We start from the raw sequence: 19,941 nt of genomic DNA, 5'->3' as shown, positions 1-19,941 counted from the left end.
GGGTGGTGCTCATCTCTGTTTCAAAGTGAAGAGCCAGCGCTGTCTGAAGACGTCTCCATGGTCATGCGGCCGGCATGACTAAATGCCAAAGGCATAGGGAACACTGTTACCATCCCACCAAAGGTGGTCTCTATTTTTTTACTTGCATTTTACGAGCTTTTAAACAGCTAGGTTGGCATAAGCTGGGACAAGTAACGGGAGTTCACTCCATTACGTGGTGCTAGGGATTCGAACTGCCGAATTGCCAACCTTTCTGATTGACAAGCCACTGAGCCACCACATTCCTCCAATAATAATAGAAAGCTTTAATTAACATATATTCCTTTTTTCATTCCCACAGAAAGACAAGTTCATTGTGTATGAGGAGTATTGCAGCAATCATGAAAAAGCACTCCGGCTTTTGATGGAACTGAACAAGATCCCTCCTGTGAGACAATTCCTATTGGTAAGGATCAATAATACCATAAATCTCTTTCTATAGACAAGCCAACTCCAACACTCAAAACCAAGGTAGAGTCATAAATGCCCCAGACCGTGGTAAAACACAATGGAAAAGATTTGCATTAAAAAAACTGTAAATAATACTAGTCCCTTGGCATCCAGTCCCAGCAGCACTAGCAATTAAAAGCGCTAAAGAGCAATTCTGTTTTAATTATTTTCTTGAAAACCATCAGGGATTGCCCCATCCAGATCTCTGGGGGTAAATTGTTCCATGGGGATGGATTATGAAGAAAAGTTGTTTCCCGGCCCCCTCTTGTACTGTCACGATTGAGTTATTAAGTTTATTATTGTGCTTCTATGCTGCTTCAGTCCATTGAAGCTAAATCACTTATTAAGGCATACTGAACAAAAATATTATTAAAGTTTCAAGATTAGAACAAACTAAAAAGAAACAAATACAAATATATATGAGACCATAACAACAACAACAATAATGAACCACTCTATTTGGGACAGCTTATATCCTCCGACATTACTTTAACAGTTCCTAGGTCTTTGGGTAGGACTCGAGCTTTTGAGCTTTCAACCAGCCCCAAAGGCTGTGAATCTAACCAAAGATTACACAATAATAATTTATAATAATAATAATGAAAAAAATAATAAAAAGAGAAAAAATAATGAAATATCGCGACCTGGCCATCGAAACTACACGGCTATGGATGAAGCATGTGACAGTGATACCCACTGTCATTGGGGCACTTGGCACCATGTCCAAGAATTTTACAAGATACATGTATACATCCAAATTTATTTATTTATTTATTTATTTATTTATTTATTATTTATTTATTTATTTATTTATTTATTTATTTAGTCATGTTTATAAAGTGTATATTGGAGATGTTGACCCTTTGAGAGCTATATGCAATGAAATTTCGTTTTAATGTATGGCAATTAGTGTACTTTCAAAGGGACAATGTAATTATTCTAAGTCTTCTAAGTCTATGTTGATTGGAAATGCAAATATATGGATGCTTTTGTATGCAGATGCCATCATGTTGCCTAACAACCAAATTTTACAATATTTCATTTCTAAAAATATGCATTCCAGCTTAGCTGTACATTTTATCTGTGAATGGAATGGCTATTTGGATAAAACACACATGGCTATCCAGATGTTTTTGTGTTGAACTATGTTGACTTTAGAATTTTTAGTGAAAAGTGTGTTGAATTGCAATACCAAGGCTCATGAAGCCACATCCATGGGCAGTGCTTGATCGGGAGATTTTCTGGGAAACCTGTACATCAGGGGTCCCAACCTTTGGTCTTCAGCCTGGTACTGATCTGTGGACCATTGGGAGTTGTTCTGTACAAGTGGCATGTGAGCATGCGAAGATCCATTTATGCAAGGGGTGGATGCGTGCACAAAACCATCTCTTCTCTCTTCTCCCCTCTCCCTGCCAACCACTGCCAGTCCGCAAAGCCAGAAAGGCTAGGGAGCGTTGTTATATATGTACACTTGAGTCCTATTAAAGAAACACAGACTATACATTTTTAATAAATAAAATATTCCTTTTCTCTATGCATTGAAAGTAGGTATTTTTATATATTTTCTTAGTTCATCATCGTATAAGGCTCTACAAATAACCAGCTCTACAAAATGTTATTCATTACCATAATATCTTGAGACGTTCTGAATGAAATGCAATATTCTTATTCTTTTCTGGTTGCAGAGTTGCATGCTTTTGGGAGGTAGAAAGACTACAGACATTCCACTTGAAGGTTATCTCCTAACTCCAATACAGAGGATTTGCAAATACCCACTTCTCCTCAAGGTAACACAAATGAAGACTTTGTCCCAATAGTTATTTTCTTGGATTTTTATCCTGCAGTTTTTCAGTTGTCTTCATTGCATGAAAAGTTCCACTTACCTGCTTATAGGCTGTTCATAAAACCTGAATACAATAAGAACGATTTTTATGGCTTACTACAAATTGATTCATGCAGATGACATATCATTTAGCTGTTTCATTCCTGATTATGTTACAATGAAGGACTTGAGGGCTTATGGAATTGTTGTTTTGAACTAAATTTGAATCATGCTTATACTCCAGAACTCCACATTGTAAAAATATATCTTAGTAAGTTTAAATGGCAATGTTGCATGTTTAATTAGAAAGCATCATTCTGAACAAGAGAAACATTTTCAATTTAAAAAGCAGTATTATCAGAGTAGATTCTTAGGAATAAAAATTTAAAGAATTGGTTTTAGTTTATGCATTTGTTTTGTTACACTATTCTGTCCTTTCCCCATTCATTTATTTGAAACTATAACATGAATTTGGGGAGGCAAGATTGTGTACTGCCTATTTATTTCATGTATCTGCCATCTATTCTTCTGATACTACCTAGTTTATAAGAGATGGCACAAAACAGTAATAGAATCATAAAATAAATCTATAGAATCAATATATAAAGTATTAGAAATGATAAACTTATTGTTATTTCCAAACAACATCAAATATTGTCTTACAGACAAAGAACATATAAATAAATGCACATATGCCAACAGAGTAAAGGAAGAAGGTCATTATGATATATGAGGAGAAAGAGTTCTCTGATACAAAACTTAATTATGAAAGTTTGCATATGTCCTATAAAGAGCTACAAATGTGTAATCCACAATATTGTGTGAATTTGAATTGGTGGACAAGGTCAGAATGGGGATAAGTATACAAGAGAGATGTGCAAACAATATGCCTTTGCAAATAGAGAACAGGACTGACCTCTTCGTGAAAATATATGTCTTAGTGCTAATAACTTGAGATACTTGAGATAGGGCAATGCTTCAAAAGTCCAAAAATCTTAATCCTTTTTTGCATACCTAAGCCTATGAGTCAGACTGTTAAAAATTAGTCTGTTTTAAACTGTTTCTTGAATTTTTGCAAGAGGCCCAAAATAATCATTGGGTCAAGGCTAAGCAGGAAGAGAGGGCATGTTTATTCCATGGATTTGCTCTGGGATTATGGGTGACACTTGGGAGCCTTCTCAAAGCCTCTAGAATAGGATAAACAAGCCAAGGAAGTTGGGATTTGATAAAAGTGCCCAGAATTCATTCCAGACTATGTGTTTCACTTCCTTAAACATTCACATTGATGTGGATTGCTTGGTTGACTTTCAGTTGTATTTATGAGATGGTGCAGAATTGACGAAAAGCAGAAGAGCAGAATTGGTACTCCCTAGAACTGCTTTCACACAACCTATTTAGCCTTGTTGTTTCCCCCTTACCTGCATTCATACACTACACATAACGATAACAAATACATTAGGTTCATGTAAAATGTTAACTCAAAAGAATATAATTAAAGTTACAGCTGACCTAGCCTTTAATACTGTGCAAAATAAATCCTGAACTGATCTGCATAAGCAAATTGTGTGAATACATTAGTTGCTGTCAAACTGTAATTTTTACTATGGTGGAAGAAAAAATAATTATATTGATTAATTTAGTTATTACTTACTCTTAATTCAAGTCTTGCCCACATTTATATTCTTACTGCAGTTATTAATCTAATGCCCCTACCTCTTGAATCTGCTCACGTTGTTCTTCCCCCTTTCTAAAAGACAAATCTGGGCCTTATACCCAAATCTCAAATAATGGAATTTAAACAATTTAGGCTGCTGAAAGTGGATACTATCTCAAGTACATCAAGAAGAGAGATTCTAGAATAGACTAAGGAAGAAACTTGGATAATCTGTGAAACTTTTCAAATCAACAAGAAAAGAAGTCCAGTTGCTATGCTCAATTCTAGAATAGATGTTGTTTCTTTTTCTCAGCAAATTAATTATGTTAGGTAGCAAATAAGACATCTTCTACTCTATGATTACTCCTGCATCCAGTTACATGTGGACTAAACCAGTCGCCATGGATGTTATATTAACAAATTTCATATTTTTTTCATCTTACAATGGTGATAAATGTCCCCATTGATACAGCTGTCTTTCCTCTCCTCCCATGGGCTAAAAACTTAATTTGTGCTAGATATAATACCTGAGTCAATTCTTAGACATAAAGCATATTTTGAGTTGCAATAAATCTTTAAAAATGTTTGGTATTATTAAAGTTTGCCGGATGGGAAATTTATAGTAACATTGTACAACCCATGTATTTAAGCTATTTACTCAATGTTTTTCTAGCATATGGTTTCATTTATACTTAGTGCTGTGAAACAACGGTACTTTTAATTGTTGTTGAGTTCAGCAGTTGCTACATGGTTCAATCTCTGGACACTGAATTAGTGTATTCCACTCAGAGAGGACAAATTCTGTGAATAAAATGAGGGATTAGAGTGAGTTGGAAGCAGTGTGGTTACACATAAATCTCATCCTCAGGGTGGAGATTAGTAGCATTTCTCTCTGCTTTCTTGTCTACCCCCTCCCCAACTTAATGGGAAATGTAGGTTATAGTAGCACAACACATCCTTGGAATCAACAGACTGAAGGTTGTTTGGTAAAAGGATTATGGACAGTTGCTGTCATTTATTTGCATCTCAGCTTTTCAGGTATCTGGCTGCAGCTCAAGGCTGCATTATTTTGGTTTCCATGCCTGCCAGCTGTATGAACCACTTGAAAGGGCATTTATTTGATAATTACAGGCTGTAGCCTTGGCAGGGAGTTTCCTCTATTCCTAAGAAAGGATCACCTAGAGGCAAAAGCCAAGAGTTACCAGACTTCCAGATTTACTTGAAAGAAAATGCAAAACAGTGTAATACTTGCCACCCTTCATGATGGTAGGTGTCAGAAATCAATAGAGAGAAGCATTGTGATGGAAATCTGGCCAAGTGCCTTTTATCTTTTCCCTGGGATTGTATAAAAAAGACAGGATGGTGCTAATTAGCTAGATGTTAAGGTGCTAAAATATCAGCCTCCCCTAGCTTAAAGCTCTGTAGGAAAATTGACAGCGATGTGCTTTCAGTTCTGCAAAAGAATAATTATTTCACCGTTAATAAAATAATGTCGGCTTATTTGTTGTATAATTTAGGACAAGTAGCATGATCCAATGGAAAAGCAGTTTTGTATTGTGCAGTACTCCAATGTACTGGCATAAAAGGCAAGCAGCCGGGAGAAAGAGAATAATTGTATATGATAGTAGTAGATTTTTTTTACAGAAAAAACATACTCTGCTCTCTAAGTGAGTAAATAAAGACTATTGGCATGCTGAAGAAAAAGTCAGTGGGTGGCAACAAGATATTCATATAAAAACAAAGCAGGTTTCAACAGAATAACATCCTTTCTTCTAGGAAGTGCTATGTCCTTTTGAATGCTTGCCTTGTTTTTTTTTTCCATAATATTGTAGGTTATATTGTATTTTACCATTCACTTTATTTTTATAATGATGTTGCTGGCATTAGTAGCAGATTAGATGAAATGGGATAATTCATGGGCTTCGAAAGTGGCAGTTCCTTTGTTTGGTAAATATAAGCTTAAGATTCTACAGGTGAGATATATAGGAAGTCCTCAGCTTCCAACCATAACCGGGCCAGAATTTCCATTGCTAAGCAAGGCAGTGGTTGAATGAGTTGTGCTCAATGTTGCAAACTTTGTGGCCACGGTTCTTAAGTGAATCACTGCAGTTGTTATGTGAATGCCATGGTCATCAATAAATCCGGCTTCCCTTATCGATAAATCTTTGCTTGTTGGAAGGTGATTGGGAAAGTCACAAATGGCAATCACATGACCCTGGGACACTGCATCTGTCCTAAATATATGCCAGTTGCCAAGCACCTGAATTTTGATCATGTGACTGTGAGGAGGCTGCATGAGTCATAAGGGTGAGAACCGGTGCGAAAAAAAGTACTTTTTTCAGTGCTTCTGTAATTTCTAAAGGGTGCTAAATGAATGTTTGTTTGTAAAATACAGCTACAAACTTGCAGCTTCTGTTGTACTGCACTGTACTGTTGTACGTCGTTATTTATAAAGCCCTACATGGTATCGGACCTGGGTACTTGAGAGACCGCCTCCTGCCAATTACCTCCCAAAGACCTATTAGATCCCACCGACTAGGCCTCCTCCGAATTCCATCCGCTGGCCAATGTCGACTGTCGACTACTCGGAGGAGAGCCTTCTCTGTGGCTGCTCCGGCCCTCTGGAACGACCTCCCCATGGAGATTCGGACCCTCACCACCCTTCAGGCTTTCCGCAAAGCCATCAAGACCTGGCTGTTCCGGCAGGCCTGGGGTTGATGAGTTCCCAGCCCCACTCGAATTGTTGTGACTGTTGTGAGTTTTTTAAATCTGTCCTTTGTAATTTGTTTTTCGTCTTGTTTGTTTTTGTATTGTTCCCTTCCCCTTGGTTTGTTAGCCGCCCTGAGTCCCTCTGGGAATAGGGCGGCATACAAGTTTAATAAACCTATAACCTAACCTATAACCTACTGCATTGTTCATGCATGTGTTGAAAGAAATGTCCTTCTGGGTTCGGTTCCAAGTGGGGAAAAAGACACTGGAGACATGGAGGCTGCTTGGAAAGATGGTTTTAATGGTGGACAGGACCACATGGCTTGAGTCCTGAACAGAAAGGGTGATAACATGCTACAATGTTGGTGGAGAAGAGAAGGAAGGACTGAGATGCTGAGTCCCTGGCTTTATCCCTCTCTGGCCTTTGATCTTGAGCTTATATTCTGATTGGTTGTCAGACTCCCATGGGGCCATGCAGGGGCAACTCTCTAGGCTGCGTTTTGAATCCAGGTTTGGTTGAGTTCTCAGATGCCATGTGGCGAGAAGAAGTTTCTTGGGTGAGAAGAGAAATGTCTTCAAAAGAAAAAAAAATAAGAAAGTCCAGTTGCCTCCTGAAAAAAACACCTTTGGGACAACCATGACCTGGATGTCTAAGAATTTCTACAGAATTTCCACCATTTTTCTTGCTTTTTGGCCAACAGGCTGAAAATACAAAGACTGTAAGAAGAACTGCTGCTTTTTCTATGCATGTTAGACTGTGTGAATGAATTACTTCCCATGGTCTTATTCATTTACATGAGAAATTAAAATACATTAAAAAGGTCTCTTTTATGGTATTCATTCAATAGTGAATGCTGATATTTCAGTTGTGTTAGTTCCCTCTGAATTTAAAACTCTTCTAAGTCTCAGGCCTGTATGAGTAGATCTATGGCAGTTAGTTTGATGGTAACAAGGTTAGAGTTTAGAAACAAATTATTTTCCTTTATTGCTTGTTTTAATATCAGGTTCAGCGTTTCTTTATCACAATATTTTTTTCCTCAGAATTTCTCTTAATCCCTAAGCCAGTGTTTCTCAACCTTGGCAACTTGAAGATGTCTGGACTTCAACTCCCAGAATTCCCCAGCCAGCGAATGCATTCGCTGGGGAATTCTGGGAGTTGAAGTCCAGACATCTTCAGGTTGCCAAGGTTGAGAAACACTGCCCTAAGCAGCCTGTTTTGGGATCTTTTGCCCTAGTGAGCTGAACTTTTCCCAGGAATGATTGCTGAGACTGAAGTGCTTCGTGCATTTTGTTCCCAATGACTTTCTCATGCTGCTTTTTGTGTGCTCATTTCTCTGCATTTGCCTTCTTCACTGCACAGTACTTGTTTCTTGTGCTAACAACCCTTTCTCTTTAACCATTTGCACTGGAGGGGCTCCCTTCCTTGTATAGAAGCTGATTGGATTGACAGTTGACTCTTTCTCTGGCACAAGAAGGGGTCTTACAGCACAACTGAGGGTTGATTTAAGGATACAACAAGAATGGAATGGATGAAAATCCCAATTCTGTTCCCTAACTTTGTCCTTAAACCAAATTTGTATTCAAGCTGGAACTTGAATACAAGTTCCAGTACTTAGAAACAGACTTAGAAATGATATCACACATTACCTAATTTTGAAGTGCTGGATTTATTTTGTGGATAAAAAGGCAGAGTCTGTCTGTCAAGATGGGATGGGGGAGGGAAGATAACTTCAGGCTTTCAGTGTTCCTATTATAAGCTTAAGAGGAAGAATTTAATTAAAGGCTCAAGAGGGAATATTTTTTGCTAGAATGCTACCTAACAGATTCTGGTACTTCTGGATTCTTGAAAAATAGCAAGAATATCAGTTTCATCAATATTAAATGAAGGAACTAAGGGCAGCTTGGATGCTTGCTCAAACCAAACCAAACATGTAATATACTCTATAAAGACAGAAGGATAGTCACATGCAAAGTAGTGTACATCTGTTGTGTTGATGGATTGTGATATCTCTTCTATGATTTGGCAGGCTTAGCTCAAGTTCAACCTGCACAACCTCTCAATCTGTTGCTGATTGTATTTAAAGTGTGAGTAGATTTTGGCTCTGTATGTAGAAAAGTGGAGTTGAACATTTTTGTTACCTTTTTAGGTATGAAAAAAGTAATTCAACTTGGCATGCCTGTTACTAGCCATTGTTTTTTTTTTTTTGCAATCTACAAAAGATTAATGATCACTTGAGAAATATTCAAGGAGAGTTCACTCAGTCATTTAAGGTGAGAAAGAAAAGAAGAAATGAAAGTTACTTTGAACTAAGTACCTTTTGCTCGTAAGGGCAAGAGTAATCCCTATTAATGAATCATGATAGTTGCATTTTGCATTTTAAAGGGGAGAGCACCTGAGATAATAATCGGAAAAGGATTCTTTTGAAAAACTGATATGCCTCTACAGGTAGTTCTCACTTACCGAACAGAAACCAGGAACTCTATCACTAAGAGGCATAGTTGTTAAGCATGACATGATGTAACCATGCTGATTTAATGACATCAGTTCCAGCTGCAGTCACTTAGTGACTCACTGTGGGTCGTTAAGTGCCATGTCACATATGATGTCTTGAGATTTCCTGCTGGGTTTTCGATTAACTGTAGATTAACAGAGTTGGAAGGGACCTTGCAGGTCATCTAGTCTAACCCCTCACCCAAGCAGACACTACACCATTTTTGACAGATGGCAGTCCAGTCTTTTCTTGAAAGCTTCTGGTGATGAAGCACCCATAACTTCTGAAAGCAAGCTGTTCCATTGGTTGATTGTTCTCACTGTCTGAAAGTTCCTCCTTATTTCTAGGTTGAGCCTCTCCTTGATCAGTTTCCATCCATTATTCCTTGTCTGGCCTTTGGGTACCTTGGAAAATAGCTTGACCCCTTCCTCTCTGTGGCAGCCCCTCAAATATTGGAGCACCGCTATCATGTCTCCCCCTGTCCTTCTCTTCACTAGACTAGCCATGCACAGTTCCTTTAACCGTTCTTCATATGTTTTAATCTCTAGTCTCTTAATTATCCTGATTGGGATGGAAGCTGGATGTGAAGGTCACAGTGGCAATTGTGTGACCATGGGACACTGCAACCATCATAAATGCACATCAGTTGCCAAGTGTGTGAATCATGATCATATGATGACAGGAATGCTGCAACTTTGAGGGCTGGTCATAAGTCTCCTTCAGCACTGTTGAAACAATTACTGAATGAGTGGTCAGTAAGTGAGAAGTGTGTGTGTGTGTGTGTATGTTTGTACATATACATATTTACATACACATACATACATACATACACATAGACCTGTTTTAAGTCTATCTCATCATTCCTGTTTAATCTATTTGACAATAACATTTCAGAATCCCAGGAAGATCCAGGCCTAGTTGAAATGCAATCTAATCAATAAGGCTTTTCCAGTTTTCTACTCTAATTCACAGATAATCAGTAACTGAAAAATGTGAATGAAGTAGTTGAAACATGCTCTAATAATAAACGTCAATGAGACTAGACAGGGGCTACAGCAACCTGCTTTAGAATTTACAGTGAAGATGTTGAAGTGACGGATAGCTTTTGTTTTACAACCTTCTCTCGACAGTAAAGGAACTTGAAGTTAAAAAGTATGCCATAGGCTAGCACTTGGGAAAAGAGTAATGGAGGCCATGGGAAAGATATTCAGATGCCCATGATGTAAAACAAAGATCAAAATAATGCAGCAAATGATTTGTGACACTTTACAGGAGCAGAAATTGGAGTATGATGGACTAGGATAGAAAAAGTATTTTGAACTTGGTTGGTGAAAATGTCTGACAATACTACAGGTAGTCCTCGATTTATAATCACAATTGAATCCCAAATTTTGATGCTAAGTGAGACATTCATTAAGTGGGTTTTGCCTCATTTTATGACCTTTGTTTCCCCAGTTGTTAGGTGAATCACTGCAGTTCTTAAATTAGGAACATGGTTGTTAAGTGACTCTGGCTTCCCACTCACCTTTGATTGTCAGAAGGTTGCAAAAGATGATCTCATAATCCCAGGACACTGCAACCGTCATAAATATGAGTTATTTGCCAAACATCTGAATTTTGATTATGTGACCCTGGGGATGCCCCAATGGGCGTAAGTGTGAAAAATGGTTATAAGTCACTGTTTTTAGTGTTGTTGTAACTTTGAACTTTAAATGAACTGTTGCAAGCTAAGGAGTATCTGTATATATGCAACCAAGAAAACAAACAGAAAAATGGAAGATTTACACGCAGGGTTCAGATAACTAAGCTTAAGTGATCAATTTTTGGACATGTCATGCAATGATCTAGCTTGCTGGAGAAGATTATGATTCTGAGAAAGGTGAAAGGGATTAGGAAAAAAGGATGATCATCAGCAAGGTGAATAGTCTCAGTTGTAGTGGCAATGGGAACATCTGTTCTGACCGAGGCTTTCCAAGAGCATGCAGCAAACTCCTTGTCCTAAGAAAAACCCTTTTTAGTAATTTACTGTGAATTCTGCTCATTCACATCCAGCAAAGTCTTTCAAGGGAGGATTTACAATCACAGACCTTATCTGGCTTGGAGAGCTGACAGGCCAATATCTACAAACTTGGCAAGGAGTCTCGGAGAGTCACGAACCAATTAATTGTCTCCTGCAAACTCCACTCCCCTTTTGCTCCTCTTTTATTTCCTCTGGGAGGGACCATTCATCGTCCACCTGTGGCCTTACTCCCAAGTCAACCCCTGTTCTTATGCTGTTCCCTTCATCTGGCAACTCTGCACATGCACACACTGGGAACAGGCTCCAGCTGTTCTTCTGCCTCACTGATGTCTGACTCTGAAGGCAGCTGATAAGTGGCATATGACTCTAGCCCCCTCCGCCTCCGACACAGAGCCCTCATCAGAGCTTTCCTCAGACTCCAGGACTGGCCCATGTTTCTCCCCAACCTCCACACTGTCTGAATCTGCTGACAGCTCTGCTGGCGGGCCACAACATGGAAAATCTGAAGGAACCTGTTGGGAATAGTATGTCCTAGAAAAATCTATGTGATCACTAAGAACCGACCTTGATTTGATGGCACAGTCGAGCAATGTATCACAAGAGAATAAAATGTACGCTCAGTATACATACTTCTCTTTATGCCTCATAATATCAGTTTTCAGAATTATTTTTTTTCTTGAGATAGTGGTTAAAACATGGAGTCGTCCTCCTCTTTCTCCTCCTCCCCCTCCCAACCTGAAAATATAGGTTGGACTAGAACACCTCTAAGGTCCCTTCCAATTCTACTCTGTAGATTACAGTTTTCTTGACTACTAGGTCTGCAATCCTGTTGCAGTCAGTGCTGTCCAATACTCAGTCCATCTCATTGTCTTCTCACTATATGGGGAATGAGACAGCTATGCCACAATTTTGCCATTAGATCTTGGATTTTAAAGGTATCGAAATGAAATATAAAAATCAAATAGAAGAAAATACTTACTGGAATATTTGAGTACTTCAGTCAAGCTACAACCTGTCTACATTAAAACAAATAAATAGAAGGAAGAAAGAACAGATTACAAGGTTTAAATGAAATGATACTTTAGCAAAATTGTTATTAGTCCAAAAATTATTTCATTGCAAGTTGATGTGGACTATGCTATTTGCCAAATTTTTGTTATTGCTGATTTCTAAAAGCTTTCCATAGACTGTTTTCAACTAAGCAACTTTGGTCAAGACTACATATAATATTGATATTAATTTATTCTCAGATTTGAATAATTTTTGGCCACATAATTTAGGTCCATTAAAAATGATAGTTTCTAAATGAGATCTAAAAAGATGTTAAGACTCCTTCTCATTAAGATAACCATTGCAACCTCATTGAAGATTTTTTTTTTTGTGAGCCAGATTTCCTCTTATGTTTTCCTGGCAAAAAAGTATTATAACAATGTAAAAATTTTGCACCGTGAAATAAGCAACTGTTAAATATGTTTTTAAAGTATTCTGAGCAAGCAGCCAACAAACTTATTAGATGCCCAGCCTCATTGAAACAGTACATCCAAACAATATCCTTCAGATGCTTTTAAACATCAAAATATTTTGATAAAGAGCTGGAAAGAAATATGGGATGTCCTGTGGAGGTACTTTGAATGTGGAATTCCAGTTGAGGAACTTGCTATCAACAAGGGCCTCACCCACAGCTTCTGTACTTTCTGATACTAAAACAAGTGCTCAGAAGAAGAGTCTGCTCTGTGGCATTGTTGATATGAACAGAAAGTACACGGAACTGGAGTAGGTCAAAATCTCCTCTATTCCAACATGTTGAGTCCATTAAAGGATAAATGTATGAGCTATTCAGAATTCAGACTAATTGTGACATCTGAACATAATCCATGAGGACACTTTTTTATGTCGTCCAGGGATGAGAAATTTGAAGTACCAGAATCAAATGCAACCTGGACTCCTTTTATGAAGCATCAAGTACATCCTCCAGTAATTGAAATTGGTTTGTAATTTTTGAAAAGCAAAAGGGGAAAAAAGATCATTCTGAATAACTAGGAATGAAACAAAGGCTAGGGAGCCAGCCACATATTTGACATAATGTGGCCATTTATGTGCCATGATCCTAATGATTGTATATGTGGAACATGTATAAATATCCAATGATGTCCTCATTTATTAAAAGGATGACTGTCCCTGACATATTCTGGCTCTTCTGAATGTATATTTTCAACAGGATGCTATTTCAATTTGAAGTGGTACTGAGCAATAATATTAGAATGAGTCACTCTAGAAGTAGGTCTTCTGCTCTTCCTGTGTGCATTGCAAATTCTGTTACTTATGAAGAAGGTTATATAAAGAAGGTGTAGGGGGTAGAAGAGGAAAATGCAGTTAGTCCTCGACTTACGGCAATTCATTTAGTGACCATTCAAGTCACAATGGCACCAAAAAAGTGACTTATGACTGTTTTTCACACATATGCTGCAGCATCCTTGTGGTCACCTGATCAAAATTAAAACACTTGGCAATGGCATGTATTTATGACAGTCTCAGTGTTCCAGAATCCTATGATCAATCTTTGCGACTTTCTGACAAAGTCAGTGGAGAAGCCAGATTCATTTAACAACGGTGATAAGAAAGCTCATAAAATGGAGCAAAACTCACTTAACCTATCTTGCTTAGCCATGGAAATGTTGGGCTCAATTATGTTTATTACCTGTAATAAGTGTTAGGGGCTGATACTGTTCTATCTGTGAATGAACATTCTTTGATACAGTCCTTGGGAGGAAGTGATATATATGGAATCTGAATGTTTAGAAAAAAAAAATACAGGAACTAACACCCTGTTGAGCTGATTGAGAGACTTGAGTGTTCAGAATTACCTGTTTGAAAACTACGGTTAACCTTCTAAGATTAGAGAATTGCAAGTTGGTCGGTCTTGACTTGCAGTCTTCAAGAATTAATAAAATTCTTGAACTCAATATCTTTCAGTTAGAGGCATCTCCTTGCCATTGTGATTTTCAGTAATTGCATTCTGTCTTAATCGCAATAGAAAATCAGTTTGTCTTATAACTTCTGTAACTTATTTCTGTTTTCCCTTTTCTTTTTTTACAACTTTCTTCCAGGAATTAGCCAAGAGGACACCCACTAAACACCCAGATTATCAAGCGGTATTGAATGCGTTACAGGCAATGAAAACAGTGTGTTCCAATATCAATGAGACCAAAAGGCAGATGGAGAAGCTGGAAGCTCTTGAGCAATTGCAGTCTCACATTGAAGGATGGGAGGTATGGTGGAAAGTGGGTAATAGATTTAATTCTAAGCTTTTTGGTCATCAAGTAGTATTATCTATAAGTAAAGGAACAAATTTAACTTGGCTAGCCATTCATTAGTTAACTCATTATTTTGTTTCTGTGTCTTACTTTCTTTAACATGTTAGGTTAGTTCATGAATTCACGTGTGAACCGAAAAAGAAATAAATTGAAGCTAGTTAACATGTTGTACAGTACTTAAAGCTACAGGAGCTTGCCCATTATGGTTCTAAATCATGATATTGAGATGACCCTTTTTCACAATTTTTTAAAAGTGGTCATTAAGCAAATTCAGTGATCATTAAGTGAACCTATTGTTTGCTATGAGGTGATTTGCCAAAAACGGGAAGAAAACTTCAATTCCCAGAATTCCTAGTTCAGGTCCACAGATTGTGAAGGGGCCATAGTTTCCCACCCCTGGGTTAGTTATACCCCATCAAGATTTTATATTAGCTAAGCAAATGCTGCCTGCCTGCCTTCTTTACTTTATTTACTCTAGATATCATTCCGATATGTAACATTTGAAATCCACACCAATCAGCACCTCCACCACAATGAATAATACAATGAATAGATCTTTGGGAAAACAAAATAACAGAGTTGGAAAGGACCCATCTCATGAAGATGTTTTATTGTAATAAGATTTATTTTGTACGTTAAATAATTTGAATTGCTTTTAAAAATAATACATTTATAGATGTAGAAATAATTTTAAAAATTATCTGTTAAAATTCCCAATGCTTCTTTTGCTTATAAATTTGCATACATTAGTGCATCATAAAACAGAATGAAAATATGTACACCAATGTATGGTTTAAATATAATTTGCAAAAATATGATATTGCACTATGCATCCCAGCCTTCCTTCCTTCCTTCCTTCCTTCCTTCCTCCATCCATCCATCCATCCATCCATCCATCCATCCATCCATCCATCCATCCATCCATCCATCTATCTATCTATCTATCTATCTATCTATCTATCTATCTATCTATCTATCTATTTTCCTTAATTTACAATCAATTACTTAGCAACAGTTCAAAGTTACAATGAACCTACCAAAAGGTACTTTCAACCCAGTTTATGATGTTTTTGCTGGAAACCAGCATTCACAGGCTGTGAAGGGACCATGGTTGCCACCTCTGCTCTAAACCATGGTAAAACATTTTCTGGAGGTCTTCTAATACAACCACCTGCTTAGGCAGGAAACCCAACACCACTTCAGAAAAATGGTTATCTCATATCTTCTTAAAAACTTGCAGCATTGGAGCATTCACAACTTTTGGAGACAAGTTGTTCCACAGATTAATTGTTCTAACTGCCAGGAAATTTCTCCTTAGTTCTAGGTTGTTTCTCTCCTTGATTAGTTTCCACCCATTGCTTCTTGATCTACCCTCAGGTGCCTTGGAGAATAGTTTGACTCCCTCTTCTTTGTGGCAACCCCAGAGATATTGGAACATGGCTATCATGTCACCCCTAGTCCTTCTTTTCATTAAACTAGACATACCCAGTTCCTGCAACTGTTCTTCATATGTTTTAGCCTCCATTCCCCTAATCATCTTTATTGCTCTTTGCACTCTTTCTAGAATCTCCACATCTTTTTCACATTGTGGGGACCAAAACTGGATGCAGTATTCCAAGTGTGGCCTTACCAAGGCATTATAAAGTACCACTTGGCTACTTGCCAACAGCAGTATTATATGTTGAATTTGTTTGGATGCAAAGTTCTCACTCGATCCACAAATGATCATATTTGGACATGTTATGTGAAGACCCTTTGAGAATTTTATAATGCTGGGAACAGTGAAAGAAAAGAGATGAAGGGGACAACCAGCAGGAAGTTGGGTGGACTAAGTTACAATGACAATAGGTGAACCACTGGAAGATCTAAAAGACCAGGATGGGATAGACTGTCATAGAAAAAAAAACTACACTTGTGGTCAGTAAGAGTTGTCACTAGCTTGATAATCAATTGATCTACCAATCAACTAGTCACATAATAAGCTATAGTTGCAGGACTTTTTATTAAGACTATATAACATATTATGTGAGCTTCACATCCACTCACTACAAAAAGCAGACAGGAATAATGTTTCGTGTGCACATTTTCTCATCGTTTTCCAAAGAATCGTGCTGGTACGATGTAAAAACTATCTGATTATTAAAATATAATTCTTCCTTCATATTTCCATTGAAAGCTGTAATCATGACATGAAACTACAGTACTGCAGCCAGGTAATATTTTCAGTCATGTCGCACTGTATGACTTTATATCTATGGCCGGGAAAGAAAGGACAGTTGATGAGCCCAAAGGTTATAAGGCATGATAAGGCAAAAGTATGGTACATATTGTTCAATAGGCAAGATGGGTTAAGACTGCACTTAAGGGTAAGACTGTCCAGGGAATCAGCCACAGAGCTCTGCATTCAGGTCCCCCTAAGCCCCAATAATTATGAAACTAAAGTTTTGCCACAGAGGAAAATTGGCTTGGTTCCTCAGAGAAGATAACATGAATAGAGTCAAAAAAATGTTTGGAAGGGCTTTTTTCCCCTTGTTCCATGTAATGCTTACAAATATCTCATGAAGATGTTTTATTGTAATAAGATTTATTTTGTACGTTAAATAATTTGAATTGCTTTTAAAAATAATACATTTATAGATGTAGAAATAATTTTAAAAATTATCTGTTAAAATTCCCAATGCTTCTTTTGCTTATAAATTTGCATACATTAGTGCATCATAAAACAGAATGAAAATATGTACACCAATGTATGGTTTAAATATAATTTGCAAAAATATGATATTGCACTATGCATCCCAGCCTTCCTTCCTTCCTTCCTTCCTTCCTTCCTTCCTCCATCCATCCATCCATCCATCCATCCATCCATCCATCCATCCATCCATCCATCCATCCATCCATCCATCTATCTATCTATCTATCTATCTATCTATCTATTTTCCTTAATTTACAATCAATTACTTAGCAACAGTTCAAAGTTACAATGAACCTACCAAAAGGTACTTTCAACCCAGTTTATGATGTTTTTGCTGGAAACCAGCATTCACAGGCTGTGAAGGGACCATGGTTGCCACCTCTGCTCTAAACCATGGTAAAACATTTTACCATGATTTATATTTGTTTACTATGTTCCATTTTTTAGGTTTTTTCTATTTTCTATTTTATTTTTATTACCTTTTTTGATTTGGTAATTACAATACAGTTTGTCTGTCTAATTTTTGCATCTGTAACGGAGTTGGTTAAAATTCATTTGATGAATTGAGTATGATTTTTTAAATTGAACAAAAGGCCATCCAGTAATAATTTCTGCAACTGTTTTGATAGGCATAAGAATTTGACAGAGGCCACTGATTAGGCAGGAGGGGAGGTTTCCAGTGAGCAAATGTGTTTTTTATTCCACTGTCTAGAATATAATTTGCTAAATAACTTCCTGGACTTATTGGTGTCTGGAGTATCCTATGTTTGAGAGGCTGATGGTTACCAGCCGAAATTCTTTTGCTGGACACATCTGTTAGAAGTCATATGAATTTCCTCATGTTTAGAGTGTTTATTCCACTTTGAAATTGTTTTGTTTTGACTTTTTCATTTTCTCCTTCAGACTTCTTTTTTGGCATCCAACTGGAGCCATGTGGATGATGTAAATAGCCAGCTATGTAATTTTTTTTGGAGAGCAAGTTGGTCAACAGAACTCAGATAGACTATCTGAGCACAAATATAAATCTATTCTGAATTGAGGGTCAGCTTTGTAGTCTCAGTGACTACTTTGCCAACCTAAATCCATTTTTTAAACATTTCCATTGTTTCCATTGTTCCATTTAAACATTTAAACAAATCCATTTCACCACAAGGGGCACCTTGTGGTGAAATGGGCAGGAGACAAATTTAATAAATAAAATAATAAATCAATCCAGGATAGCAGTGGACTAACCACCACACTAAGAAGAAGAAAAATGGGATTGGCTAGGATAGTAGTGGATTAACAGCAGTAATAATAAGGAAACAATTAAGATTGGTTAAGCACTGCTGTAAGGATTTAAATGGAGCACAACAAAGACTCTGAGAATTAGAAGAATTTCTGAGATGTTTATCAGGGTTTTAGACAAATGAAAATGTCTTGCTGATTTATTCCATTGCAAGGAGAATTCAAAAAGTAACATCATGTACTTCTTGTCTATACTAGAAGCTGATCTTAATTGAATATACTTTTTGTGGCCAGAAAGGAATATAACCAGAAGGGATGTTTCTTCTATATTCCTCAGAAGAAATATAGAAGGAAAATCTCTAAAATATTGTACTTTTAAAAAAGAAAAATCAATATCGAGAAAGAGTTGCAACAATACATGGATATCAGAATTATTCTTACATTTAATATAAGAATAATTGTCCTTTTTTAATATTTACTTTATTTTCTCCTCTAATGGAGTACTTTCTATTATCCATCATTAAGGGTATACGTGCTATACACCTGATGATCTGAATGTTTAATTAGCATTTTTGAATTTTTATGTGTATTGGGTTATATCAGTGCTGTATATTTAGCCCATGTTTTAGTGGGGTTTAATGTTAGAATGAGAGTACAAGTTTTTTATATGCAAATAATTCCCATTTCTATTGGTAAAACCAATTAATAGTTTAGAAAACAGGCTGAAATTTTACCACCAATATTTTCCTATTGTATTGCCAAGTTTCAGTAGTGTTTCCTTGGGGAGCCGAGGGACAGAAAGAAATAGCTTATGTGGGTTGCTGCAGCCTGTGATTGCCTTTTCTTTGTTTAGATCTGAGTGAGGTGCATCACATTTGTTTACCAAACACATTTTCTGTAATCTTGCTTGCCAATTATAACCAAGTTTCCAGTCCTTGATTTAATTGGGTAGCTAAGTATAACTAAGCATGGATGCAGATTCATTAATTTCAAACAAGATATGAAAATTATACTCTTTAAAACAGCTTTCCTCAACTGGTTTGTTAGACTAAATCCTTATTGTCTATTGAACACATCTGGAAGATTCTGTTTTGGGAAAAACTGATCTTTAAGAACTGGAAATATCATATACACCTATCTGAACAGCTATAGCCGATTATGACATAGACTATAAAAAAAGTCAATTGGTGGATCAAACAGGCCTATAATACAGAATCATTCCTGAATAAAGACTAATTTATTTCAAATAAGTGTTATGGAATCCTGAACTCAAAACCCACAGTTAGTAATGTGTACCTATGAGACTGAACTGTGAGTCAGGAAGTTCCTGATTTAAATCTGTGTTTCACATTTGATACCAATTCAGCAAATGTTTTGAAAAAAGCTAGTCTCTCTAAGCTTCATCTTTTTTGTGTACTTATGTGAATGCTTCCTGTTGATGCTGATGTTCCTTTGCCTTACCACTACTACTTAAAAAATCTGCAAAATTGGTTGTGATTTACCTACCCCTGCTAGCGTGGGT

At 37.0% G+C, this 19,941-nt stretch overlaps 1 protein-coding gene across 1 annotated transcript in view; it reads left to right on the top strand.

The window, feature by feature from the left end:
* The window catches only part of PREX1 (phosphatidylinositol-3,4,5-trisphosphate dependent Rac exchange factor 1), a 233,455-nt gene that overhangs the window by 120,355 nt on the left and 93,159 nt on the right, over window positions 1–19,941 (top strand). The window contains exons 4-6 of the mRNA XM_032218666.1: window positions 341–445; window positions 2,175–2,276; window positions 14,294–14,455. Coding sequence (XP_032074557.1) covers window positions 341–445; window positions 2,175–2,276; window positions 14,294–14,455 — 369 coding nt within the window. The remainder of the gene's footprint in view (window positions 1–340; window positions 446–2,174; window positions 2,277–14,293; window positions 14,456–19,941) is intronic.

Source organism: Thamnophis elegans, chromosome 5 (assembly GCF_009769535.1).
Source record: "Thamnophis elegans isolate rThaEle1 chromosome 5, rThaEle1.pri, whole genome shotgun sequence".
NCBI lineage: Eukaryota > Metazoa > Chordata > Lepidosauria > Squamata > Colubridae > Thamnophis > Thamnophis elegans.
The sequence above is the reverse complement of the archived record's forward strand: the minus strand, read 5'-3'. Positions and strand labels throughout refer to the sequence as shown.